At 39.3% G+C, this 13,354-nt stretch overlaps 1 protein-coding gene across 7 annotated transcripts in view; it reads right to left on the reverse strand.

Annotated features, from left to right (window-relative positions):
• Positions 1–3,841: 3,841 nt before the first annotated feature.
• The window catches only part of nap1l4a (nucleosome assembly protein 1-like 4a), a 16,651-nt gene continuing 7,138 nt past the window's right edge, over positions 3,842–13,354 (reverse strand). For 6 of the 7 annotated variants that reach the window (XM_026311432.1, XM_026311435.1, XM_026311437.1 and 3 more), the window contains exons 5-14: positions 13,349–13,354; positions 12,949–13,083; positions 12,778–12,849; positions 12,531–12,670; positions 12,141–12,286; positions 8,532–8,551; positions 8,306–8,425; positions 8,119–8,154; positions 7,858–7,911; positions 3,842–5,499 (exon numbers count right to left, since the gene is read on the reverse strand). The exon at positions 13,349–13,354 is cut by the window's right edge and continues 81 nt beyond it. In XM_026311432.1, the coding sequence (XP_026167217.1) occupies positions 5,461–5,499; positions 7,858–7,911; positions 8,119–8,154; positions 8,306–8,425; positions 8,532–8,551; positions 12,141–12,286; positions 12,531–12,670; positions 12,778–12,849; positions 12,949–13,083; positions 13,349–13,354 (768 nt within the window). In that variant the 3' untranslated portion in view covers positions 3,842–5,460. Of the gene's footprint in view, positions 5,500–5,853; positions 5,889–7,857; positions 7,912–8,118; positions 8,155–8,305; positions 8,426–8,531; positions 8,552–12,140; positions 12,287–12,530; positions 12,671–12,777; positions 12,850–12,948; positions 13,084–13,348 lie in introns of all 7 variants that reach the window. The other variant, XM_026311438.1, reaches the window with a different exon arrangement.

Genomic DNA, 13,354 nt, shown 5'->3' on the forward strand with positions numbered 1-13,354 from the left:
AGCGTTTACCTTTAAATAAAGCAGAGCATGGTACAGCCTGCAAACTTTACACATATTTAAACAAGCTGTGCCTCAGATTTCTTTCCTGCACCCGCTTTTACGTAACCTAATACCTATTATTCACGTGGTTCAGGTCAGATTGACAGCTTTATCTGTGCTAGGAAATGAAGGAGTGTGTTTCAGGTTAAACATGCCACACCTATATTTCCCTGTTCATTTACTGAGCGATTCATAAATCCACACAGAGGTGTGCTGCCCTGTTGCTATGTATGACTGGGTGTGAAGGTTGCTTTCCCACACATACCAGACAGAAAAGTAACTAGTGATAATGCAGGAAAGCAAATAGGATTAGCTCAGTATTAATAAACATTGTTTATAATGTCACATATTGCAACTATACAAATGTGCCTGGTTGCCAAATCATGTTAATGTAAGAGACCTTCTGTTAACTTTGGCAGATTAAATCTTTCCATAATGAAAAGTCAGTTTGGTACTGTGTACCTTTTAATTTATCCCCCCTTTAATCTTCAGTAACCACTTGACTTCCTTCTGATGTTTCCCTTTAATGTAGTTTAAGTTAAAGAGTAAGTACTTTTCCTTATTCCTACAAGCAGTTCACACATTGTCCCCAATTGCTTTTCCTCCCACAATGCAGAGAGACATATGGTGGCTGGGTAGACTTGACATGCTGAGTGCATGCTGGGATAGATTCCAGGGATAAGCAAGTAAAGACAAAAAAACAGTTGTGTTCTGGCCAACAGCAGTCAAAATCCATCCATGTTTCCATCACCTGAAGCCCACGTACGATATTCAAACGCTTGAGCGTGGGCCTCAGACATTTGAAAAGGTTTATTGTGAAACCTACGCTTAAGTCTTAGTCACAGCCATGTTTGGTCTCGCTCCTGGAGAAAATTATGCACTGCTTGCTCCAAGGACGCTGCCCTTCCCCAAACAGTCCCATAGAGTGTATTCTTGTTCGTTGTCAGGTCTTGTTTATGTTCTCTGGGTGCTGCTAGGAGAGGTTATTCTACAGCAAAACTGCTCCTTCACATGATTGGTCTTTCATTTACCAACCTTTAATTTGAATAACACACATCTTATTCCCTCAAGATTTGACAGGGTTGTCTTTTAACTCCCAAACTTCATGAAATGCTGATTAGAAACAATAAAAAGACTGGGTTCCGTTTTCTGACATTAACTAAACAAGACTATGGACCAACAAACATTTTAGCAGCTCTATAGGGCTAAGTGCTACAATGAGCATGCTGACATTCTCAGTTTATTATTCTTTAGTTTAGCATGCACATATCTGATGATCGCTGATGAAGATGGAGAAAAGTTAGTGGATCACCACCAAGTTGTTATAATTTATCCTGATGGGAACACAACAACAATGTCAAGTTGTTGTTGTGTTCCCATCCCATCACTAAGTCAGACTCATTCTGAGAAGATCATTAATATCTGGACAAATTTATTCGTTCATTTTAGAGAAATTTCAATCTGGGCCAAACTGGTAGACCAAGCATCCACAGGGCGATGTAACATAATATCTATCTATCTGGTTTGTCTGCATTAGCAGCTGATAAACTTGAATAAATATCCTAATGTCATAAAGTTAGGCATGTCAATAATCAGTCTGTACTAGTCTGTGTGTGCAATACTGTGAGGCCTTGTGTCGACACCACCAGTACCATATCAGATCTCAGAGGTAATGGGCTCTTTATCACGCTGCCAGTTCAGCTCATTCCAGCATGAACACCGATCTGGTGTCAGCAGCATAAAGCACCTCTGTATTCCCTTCTTTCTCTGGAACTCAGTCTGGCTCACATCACTTCCGTCTTCCGGAGGAGACGATACAAAAGACCCCACTCAGACAAACTACTCACACACAATCATATGTGTGCTCACGTACATGTAGAAGAGTTGCCAAAAGCACCTTAGGGCCAAGAGTAGGATGGCTGGGTGCAGCTGCAGCTGGGAAGAAAACTGCACCCTTTACACTTCTGCTGGACGAGGGTGAGATGACTGCAGACGTCGTCATTTCGGGAGAATCTCTGCAGTCTGAATGCTTTCCATTGTTTTGCTGCTCTGGAAATGTCCATGGCATAGAGCCCAACTCCTAACTGATTTGTTCTAAATGTCTTGTTGATGCTATTAAATATCCTGTCTGTCCATGAGGCACACACACTTGAGAAAACATCAAACAGCTGAGGAGTGTGCAGAAGCCTCACTGTATTTACAGTCAGGACCAGCTGGGCTGCTTTGTCTTATGAGAGGCCTGCTCATTTCCACAAGTCCTCCTCACTGTTCAGATCTCAATACGTCACCTTTCCATCCAGGCTGGTGCTACACCTGGGTTTGCTTGTGGTCAACTGGTCTAATCTCTAATGGTATGCTGACATATACCAGGTGTATGACACAAAATGACACTGGCCTCTTACATGTTGGTGTAAATCATAAGGTAGAATCAGTCCAATACCATTACTCAATACTCAAGAAATGAATCTTAAGACACAATCAGACTCCTTGTTACAAATCTCCCACATAGCAGCCTCAGCATGAATAGCTGCTTGTTCACAAGTCTGCAGAGCAAAACCCCCAAAATTACAGACTAGAGAAGTTTCAGTCTATGGTTTGTTTGCCAAGTTCCCTCCAAAGCATCAAACCCTTCATACATTTTGTGCTGTCAGTAATTTCATTATGAACTTAAGAGTGACCTAGCCTGTGTCATCACCTTGATCTAATCCAGGCTTCTGTGTTCTCACAGGGTTGCATTGCCACCTGTTCCCATGAAGATAAAAAGTATAAACACACACAGAATTAAGTGTTTCTGGATAAGGTGACAGGATAAGAATGCACCTGTCCTTCAGCACTTAGCAGAAATCCCAGGTTGCTTAGACACAGTGTCACCATCCTGCTCCAGAAACCTCAGAGCACTCAGCCATTATCTCCCACAATGCATTACAAGGAATGTATGTTTCCTCTATCTGAATTCCAGAAATGCTCTTTGCCTTGACTGATGCTGGGCAGACTCTAAGAAAATTCCTCCAGCCTGGATACAGCCATGATGCTAAAAAGGCAGCATGGGGGGAAAAAAAAAAGTCAGCTCCTGTGCTCTCAGGTTGGCACTTGAGGCTGTAACCGCATGGTTCTGCCAATCATTTACAAATCGTCACCTGATGCCTAACATTTAAGTCAATGTGTGGCTATTCAGCGTCCTGTCACATTGTGCTGTCAACAGCATGTGCATTCACCCGAGGAAAGTTACCTGATCACACAATCTCTCCATAGCAAGCAGGATGTTTTGAGCTGGTCACCAAGACAAGTCACCACCCTGAGCCTTTCTCCTTGAAACCATTTGGACATGTCACATTTGCCGCCTGTAAAAATTAAATGAATGTGGGCTGCATTCTACTAAGCTCCTTTATTCCAAGGTCCTGGTATCGTGCATGCTGACTCAAAGCTTACTGAGACACTTAAAAAGAACATACATTGTCAATGCGGTATACAACACATTTTTGATACTGTGACAGGTCAAAATGTTTGATGTGAAGTCTAACACTAAGTCAATGAACAGGAAAACAAAACTTTCACAACCTTCTACCACAATGTGAGAAAATTAACTACAGAAATATATATATATATATATATATAGATTTCAATACTCATGTTTGTGTATTTTTAATTAGATGTGGTCATAATTTACACATGTGACAAATGTGGTGATGAGTTACCACACCAAGAGGCACCACTTCAGGGAGATCACAAGCTAAAAAGAGAGGGAACCTCTGCTTTACACCACTGGTAAACACACAGATAAGGCACAGAGGACACGACATGCTTCCATGTAGCACAACTTTAATAGAATATTTTAACTAACTCTGTACAAATTGAAAAGAAATATTGCGCACGTAACAAATTGTAAATAAGAACCAGTTAAGGCCATTGCTAGCACACGGTCCAATACGGTGGATTTGAAGATACCAACCGTGGCTCAGAGATCTTTCCAAGATCTGTTCAATTGTTCTTTTTAAAAAGAGAGAAGGGGTGGGTATTATTCATGGTTGCTGCTATCTATGACCAGTCAAGCAGGCAAAAGGTGTCCAACCAAATGTACAGTATATAAAATACATTGGCAACCTCCTCAACCTATTTCCACAGACATTCCACTGAATCAGACACTAACAGAAATATTTATATATTCTTAAACAACTCTAAACGCTGAATTAGATTACACTGTGTTAATGACAATTGGCAAACAATTTAATAAAGAGGATGGTGTGTTGTCTTTCATTTTGGCTTCTTGGCAACAGAATTTACATTTAATCTGAACGTCCCACACACTATCCCAGTGCCATTTGTTAAGAACTAGATACATACTGTAAGTGATGTATTATAAAAAACCACTGAAAGTTGAGGGTCCGCCATTACATCTGTTTAAATCTGTCATCTCTGAGGAAAACATTCATGTGACGCTTGGGTTGGGGAAATCCAATACATTTGTACATCTCTAATGGCAGCAAACAGGGGAGAGCAGTGTATGACAGTTCTGAGGTATAACCACATGCCTGTCACAATCTTAATCAGTGTGGTGTGTGTCTGCTCAAGTGCTCAGTTTAAATGCTGTTGTGTTAAACCCAATACAGTTGGACAAAAGTGAGCAGTACTAACGAAGAACACAATTCTTCGATGTTTGAGATGCATTTTGATCATAAAATACACAATTTGGCTGTATTTGCACTGTGTTGACCTGCTAAGCCCAAATAAGATCGAGCCAATGAGAATGACTCCGTAACGGTGGCAGGGCCTTATTTCCAAAATGTGCCACTTCAGCTGCATGACACCAGAATAAATAATCCAATGACATGACAATGAACACTTAAAAAAGAAAATTAAATTCAAAATAATACACTGTATGTCTCCTTAAATGTCTCCTTAAAAAAAACAAAACAAAACAAAACAAAAAAAAAACATAAGAGAAAAATAATTCAGCAACCCCAGTGAAAGATTAAGCCAAACTTGTTCAGCAGTTTCCTGGTAAACTATCACTTCTCTTGTTGGCATTAAAAAACCCTGAGTAACTGATTTATTTCCATGAAAAAAAGTTGGGATCCTTTGCTTTCCTATCATTTTTCCAGATGATGCTGTTTCTTGGCAGTAGTACCCTACATCCCCTTACCAAAGAACAAGACTGTTCCTATGTGATGCGATGGTTTTTTTAATTAGTCAAGTCAGTTCCTGCTTTGAGTTTGAATGAAGCCAAATAAAATGGAGTGAGATGGGCGCAAGACAAAAGAAAAAGAAGTCATGCACATAGTATAAACGCAGTTTGATTTGCGTTCTATTGCGTTCAGATGAGAGTTTATAAAAGGGCAGAGCCTGAAAGAGTAGGAGGACTTGCTGACTGGCTAAGAACTGATTTGATGGACAGCAGGTCTCCACCTCCCCTGATCACCATGGTTACTGCTGCTTGCATTCGGCAGGCTGGGGCTGTTCTTTCTGTAGGGAAAGGACAAGAACCAGATTAGAAAACAAGACAGAACTAACAAAGCCACAGGGCATTAACTAGCAAGAGACTAAATAGAAAGTTGAGCTAGAGAATGAAAGCTCCTGGTTTGGTACAGCTAAGGGAGCAATGTTAGACACCTGGGATGCAACTACAGGGAGAAAAAAAACAAATAAATGGAAAGAGGAAAGGAGAAAGTTGTATCTACCTAAGACGTGAGTTAAAGGTCCCACTACTGGGATGTAATGACAGACAGAAGCAGCCAGAATAATAGATCAAAGTCAACTGACAAGACATTTGCATAAGTGCATAATATCTGTGGGACACCATCCTTATTTCACCCTTACCTAGAAATTCATGGGGTGAGAATGATTGATTATGCCTGTAATGGAGGGGAATCCAGGGGAGGGAGAGACAACAACATGCACAAGTTTAATTCTCACATTCAGAAATGACAGTGAGCACAGAGAAACATTGCTGAAGTTTGCACCCACAACCTCTGAAGCAAAATGAATAACTGATGTGCTGACCTCAGGTTCTGACAGGAAAACTACACACAAGCTAGTAAAGACAGTCATTTACAGTCATAGCAGCGTTGTTGGTCAATTTTGTGGGGTCTGAGGGGGTTTTTGGGACCCTGGACAAGTTTTGACATGCCCTGACATTTGTGCTTTTTTCAGTGTCTTTTAAACATAATGGCTAAAGTCTGATAACACTGTAATCAGCACAAACTGGGCTACAATAATATGTGAGCAGCAAGTTTATACATGATTGTGTTTTTGACAAAGCAGTGTTTATGCATGGTTAGTGAAAAACTACAATTTGAAATAAGACCATAAAACACAAACAGAACATTGGTTCACAAGACTTTGCATCAAGCAAATGCAGGAAGGTGTGTTTCACCATGAATAGTCATGTGATTTACCTAAGAAGACAAAAGACCCACTCAAAGACCTGCACAAAGACCCGCATGAGCCTGTCAGTCAATGTGGCTGAGAGAGGATTAGTACAACACAATACAAAACAATGCGGAGCCAAACGTTTGGCACTTGAGACGTATTTTTACTCTGAGGAGAAAGTAAACTCTGTCGCGGTCTGGAACATATGAAGTACCTCTTCACCCACGTAGCGCGCCATCATCCAAATGCACAGAAAAAGATAATAAATTCTATGATGAAGTTTGACATTTTATGTCATATCTCAGGGGTGTGCACAAAATTACCTGGTTCACTTCAGATTATTTACATGTGAACAGTGCGCTCAGTGCGAGGCGGGATCACAGTTATAATGAGGTGAGACAGGAGAAAACGGACTTCTCCTTACGTTCATACGGATTAAATAAAAAGTGATGATTTGTTTTCGACTTGAATTGTTTCATTTAAAAGACATTTCAAGCTTTCTAGTCATATATTTCTTATTTTTATGAGGCAAGTATTCACTGAGATTCTGGTTGTTTTATTTACGTGTCTGTGGAGTGACAGATGACAGAGAAGACAGTGAGCGCACCCTGTCTGCTTTCTTTATTTAATAAAGGCACAGTGTTTTGTTGTTGTTATGAGTGTATAGAAATCAAAACTAGACCCTTTACAGATTTGAATGATATATTGCTCTTATCTGTACATATTCATACATATTCAGTGATTCAAATGACTCCACGTTTTTCAGTCTAAAACAACCTGCCTACCATATCACCGCAATCGCCCTGCACAAATGTACTGAACATTAGATGAAAACTGCACCAACTTTGTTTACACCAAATCTGATAGTGTTTGTAATAAAATGTCCTGAGTGTGTCCAACTGCGGTGCAAAATAAACAGAGGTGCATCATGGTTAAACCAACACAGCAGGAGGTTTTATCACTGAAGCAGTGTTACATGCTAAAGTCTTCCTTCCAGTCTCTATGTGAGGTTACTGAGGAACTATACCGACATACTGTACTTAATAAAATGAATTCCTGACTATGAGAAAATATGGACAGAAATCATACATGTTTATAGTGTAGGGTTCCTGAATGATTTAGCAAGCTACAGTATGTTGTGTGAATGAGATGACTGAGTTTTGTTATAAGCTCATTTAATGAACTAAACTGGATAGTCAGTGCAGGTACTGACTGGAAAAAGCTCACGCAGTAGTTATATTGATGAAGTTTCTATAACCTGACAAATGCACACTACTCTGCTCCTGCCTGAATTAACAGGAATCAAGACTTGGCATACAGGTTGTTAGCGTGCTTTGCCTACGTTTATCTAATGGTTCAAACTATAAGTATAGTTTTTACTTACTACATTATAAATCATATTTATCAATACTTGCAAAATAAAGAAGAAATATGTGCAGGGTGAAAACTGACCTTGGGGTCCAAGTCTCCCTCATCATCATCATCATCATCTTCCTCATCTTGCTCCTGAAACACAGAAACAAGCTTATTCCAACTGACGCTAAGAACCCTTGTTGAGAATATATGAGAGGGACTGGTATAATTAGAAGGTCTAGCAGTGATCTGTATGGTTTTACACTTGCATGCTAAAAAAGTGCAGGTTCAGAGATGACCAGCTGTCTGCCATTTCAGACCAAATGCACATTGTTTTGGTGTAAAATGGGTTCTACTGACCTCTTCATCTCCCTCTTCCATCTCCTCCTCTTCAAACTGCAATAAAAACACACCCAACAATGATGACATCAACTTACATATCCTCAAAGGAATCAAGTCTGCAAACATCCCATCATGTGGCTTGTGTATTGAAGCTTTTCTCTGTTCATGTGTAACTGCAAGTGTGCGTTAGAGGAAAAACACTCACGCTCTCGTCATCTTCCAGAGCCTCTCCAGTGAAATACAGCACTGCTCTGGGAACTATTCTCTCACGGAAGAAATGACCAATCTCAAAGTCTGTGGCTAGGGTGAACTCAGAGTCTTCGTCCTAGAAAATCCCAGCATAAGAGACTTTTTCAACACAGCTACAAATTGGATAGATAGTAATAGGACAAGCAATAAGATTATAGTGATTTTATGACGCTGTATCTTACCATTTCTCCATCTGGTGACGCTGTAAGGGAAAGGACATATGTAATTTAAGCAATGAGCACCTCAACACACTGTTTTACAATGACTAAAGAAGCTAGTGGAGTGATGAAAAGTACAAAATGTTTTTAATTGGCAAATTAATTTTTGAGTGACCAGTTAATCCAACCCTCAGCCAACATTTGGAAGCCCATTTAAGGCAACGACTATGGTTATTATGAATGATATCACAACATGAGATCACACCATAGACAGAGTGCCATTAGCACTCTATATAACTGACTCCTCCTCCCCTTTTTGACAATACAGCATTATATGAAAATGATTAGTTAAACTGCCATGCTTCTGTGAACACTATGGTCTATCAACATATCAACATCATTTTCTCATTATGTAAAAATGCCCTCCCCCAAAGTATGGTTATGGCAGAAACAGATGCATGTCATGCTTAGTGGATGGTGACTGAAAGAGCAAATGAATTAAAGTTAGATAAACTCTTCACAAATAAATTAACCATAGCGACATGCAAAAAACATCTGAAACTATAAAAGTTAAACTGAGGAGTTGCTCTTCCCATTTGAATTGCATAACTAAGTATGACACCCTAAGATCATTCTAAAATAAAAAGTAATGGCTCTTCTTGTTGCACAGCTACATCCAATTTCAAAATTAAAATAAATAAATAAATAAAAAACACTGGCTGTATGCTTTTTTTTTTTGCATCAGTTCTTGTACAAGGACAGACTAAAGGACATGGCCAGTGGCCTTCCATTTTCTGACACAATCACAGTGGATCACTGATGCTCTAATTTTATGATTAGAGCATTTTGTGCTAAAAAGGAAAAAAAAGATATACTGGCCTACATTTGTTTTTAAATATACACCAAGAACATTTTAGATTTGAAAAACTTCTCACTGCTCTGTCAGAGTATGTGATGCAGACACCATTTCTAAATGGCCATAAGTATAAAGCTGCCATTTCTGTACCAGCTTTTGTAATTTATCTTGTGACATATACAGTGATACCAACAAAGCCGTCTTGCACTACTTACACGGGATTACAGTGTGTGCAATGAAGGAATCAATGTTATGGTTAACAAAAACTCAAAATACTTTCTCTTACATGTTGTTGTAGTGACAAAAAGTGTACTTTCACTGAATGTGGATACCAATGTTAAAAGTTCATGCTGATTGTTGTCATTTTGAGAAATAAATGACAAGAACTAATTTGTTCCTCAGTAATTCTGCAGTGACCCTTAACAACCAATATCTGGTATAGGACATTGTCCCTAACCCAATGTAATAAAATCTCTCAAGAAATATACAATAAATCAATCACCTGTACATGGACCACACACCAGCTAGTCATATGCACTCTTTGTGTGTGTTCACATGAGCAACGGATGAATGGACATCCCAGCCCTGGAGCTGCACACCTGAATGCATGTGACAAAGAGCTATTTATATTCACCAGTAATAATCTGAGGCTATGACTGAACCTGTGAGACAAACATCTGCTCAGCCAATGAGTGGTTAGGTCAACTTCTCAAAGTCAGAATGAGTCCATGCATGTCTGGGAGGTAAGGTGACTATACCGGAAAGACCACAGTGATTAAATAAAGGTGTATTCTGGCCTACTGATCCTTTGAAGGAGGGGAATTACTCATTTCAAGATATCTAACTTAACTGATCTGTCACTGTATTATTCAACTGTTTATTTAGCAGATTAAGGGCAACCTCAAACAAAAGCCTAATGATCTCTAGACTGACTGCCCTCAAATTTGATGAGGGCAACTGCACCAGCTAGGTTACATAAGAGACTAAAGTTCTGATTTTACTAAATAAACTTAAGACAGATATTCTATTATGTACCATTATCTAGTCTGAACAAAAGCTGTTTTCTTGAAACATTGTTGAATCAACTGTTTTAAGTAGTGCGTTTGTAATTAACTTACTAGTTTTTCTTAATTTATTCTTTTGATAATATACATTATATTCAGAAAGTATTCAGACCCCCTTCACTTTTTTTCAATTTTGTTATCTTGCAGCTTGACATTACATTGTTTACATTTATTTTTTCCCTCAATAATCTACACTCAGTATCACAGTAATGAAGTAATGAAGAAGTGAAAACAACTTTAGAAATGTTTGTAAATGTATTAAAAAGAAAAACTGAAATATCACATTTACATAAGAAGTCAGGACCCTTTACTCAGCACTTAGTGGAAGCACCTTTGGCACCAACTACAGCCTCAAGTCTTTTTGGGTATGACACAACAAGCTAGTCAGCCAGTCCCTGCTGCTGAAACACACCCCCACAGTATGATGCGGCCACCACCATGCTTCACTGTTGGGATGGTATTGGGCAGGTGGTGAGAGGTGCCTGGTTTCCTCCAGACATAACGTTTAGAATTGAGGCCAAACAGTCCAGTCTTGGTTTCATTAGATCACAGAATCTTGTTCCTCACAGTCTGAGAGTCCTTCAGGTGCTTTATTGCAAACTCCAAGCAGCTTTAATGTGTTTTGCAGAGGAGAGGCTTTGTCTAACCACTCTGCCATAAAGCCCAGCTTGGTGGAGGGCTGCAGTAATGGTTGTCCTGGAACTTTGTCCCATCTCCATACAGGATCTCTGGAGCTCAGTCAGACTGACCATCGGGTTTTTGGTCACCTCTCTTACTATGGCCCTTGTACCACTGTTGCTCAGTTTGCCTGGGCGACCAGCTCTTGGAAGAGTCCTGGTTGTGCCAAATGTCTTCCATTTGAGTATTTTGGAGGCCACTATGCTCCTGGGAACCTTCCTTGAAGCAAAATGTTTTGTAGCCTTCCCCAGCTCTAAGCCTATCAACACTCCTGTCTCTGAGCTCTGCAGGTAGTTTCTTTGACCTCATGGCTTGGTTTTTGCTCTCACATGCGTTGCCACCTGTGAGGCCTTCTATAGAGAGCTGTGTGTCTTTCCGAATCATGTCCAATCAATTAAATTTACCACAGGTGGTCTCCAATCAAGGTGTAGAAACATCTCAGCAATGATCAAGAGAAATGAGAGGGCCCTGAGCTAAAATTCACATTGTTTTAACTTGTTGCAAAGGGACTGAATACTTTAAAGTAAATGTGATATTTCAGTTTTTTCTTTTTAATAAATTTACAAACATTGCTAAAATTATGTTTTCACTTTATCATTATGTGGTACTGAGTAAAGATTAATGAGCAAAAAAATACATATAAAATATAACAAATTTGGATGTGACAAAATGTGGTCTGAATACTTTCTGAATGCACTGTAAATAGATTCTAATCCACATTAGTGTCACTGTGAAGTAGCTGTTGTACAGTGCAGAAGTATGGCGCCATCTGCTGCAGAATTCAGCTTTATGCATTGACCAATGGCAAAACTGTATTCATGTTTCAACATTGCCTGAAGGTGAACATGTTAACAGTTAAGTAGGTGCATTTGTGTGAGGTGCTTTCATTGCTTTTAGTGTCCCCTTTTGATCAAGCTGTCTGACATACAAGATTCATATGTATGTTGTTGAAAAGCAGCAGGAGGAATTGGTTTAAATTACAGACTCCAGAGAAATTAGCTAAATTCTGCATTTGTGTTTTTTGTGTGTTCTCACCTTTGACTGGATTAAAGAAGTTAAAGAAAGAGTCATTGGGGACTTGTTTGGTAACAGTGCGAACAGTACCACGGCCTTTATGCTTCTGCTTCTTCTTAATAGTTTTCACCGTCACATCCTTCCCCTTATGCCAATCTATCTGACAGCTAGAGAGAGGAGGTGAGAAATAAAATGAGAAATGGAGAAAATAAGTTGACCCAAATAGAAAAGAGAACAGCTAAGAGGAGGCTGATATGTGGGATGTAAAGTCAAGAAAGATTAATATAGAAAAAATGAGCAGAAATCTCTTACAACCCACACAACACAACACACACCTATATTTTAACTCAAAACTAAGCATTGTGTGTGTCCAACAAACAGTTTAACAAGCATTTAAGCTCTGGCCCTCACCCTTCACAGTCAATGATCTCTGGTCCCTCGAATGAGAAAGGTTCTGAAGCATCAGGCTCTGATTTCATCTTGTAGACTTTAGTAAGGACTGCATTGTTGAAGTAACCATTAGGCTCAAAGTGGAACTCTAATGTGAAACTCTACAGGAGAAGGAACAGGAAAATAATCTGAGTCAGAGGTTTCAATTGATTTCATTTATACATTTGGCATGGTGTTGGTGAATTGCTTCACTTTTGTTTACACTGACCATTGGCTGTCCTGGTTCAGAGAACTTGACTTGAATATCTTTCAGGTGCTTCAGGATGGGCTCATCATGTTCCTGTTGGGAGATTAACAGGAAAGTGAGAGGCTTAGGACATTGCTCAGAAATGTGGAAGGTCTATGTGGCATGAATGGCAGATGAATCACTGAAATGTACCTGCAGCATATCACTGAGCATGTCCACACTCTTGAATATGATGAGCCAGAACTCAGGGATGCCTTTTGGATCTTCCTCTGGTATGGCTTCCTCTTTCTTTGCATCCTCAATAACAGCTTTTTCCTTTACTTCCTCCTACAGGCAGAGTACTCATGTGAATTTACTATCCATAAAAATGTGAACAATTTAGTTAAAGCTAAAGACTCATTAAGATTAGAACCTTAAGACATGCCCTGTGTATATAAATAAATTAAATCTACACAAAAAAAAAAAAAAAGATTTACTGAAGATAACATGCTTATCATGACATGAGTATAAGAAAAATCTCTTCCTTTGCTGTGGAATGAGGGTAGGATAAGTCATCAGGCTCTAAAGACAAACAAATTATTGTTGCACTTACAGCTAG

Source organism: Mastacembelus armatus, chromosome 6, assembly GCF_900324485.2.
Source record: "Mastacembelus armatus chromosome 6, fMasArm1.2, whole genome shotgun sequence".
NCBI lineage: Eukaryota > Metazoa > Chordata > Actinopteri > Synbranchiformes > Mastacembelidae > Mastacembelus > Mastacembelus armatus.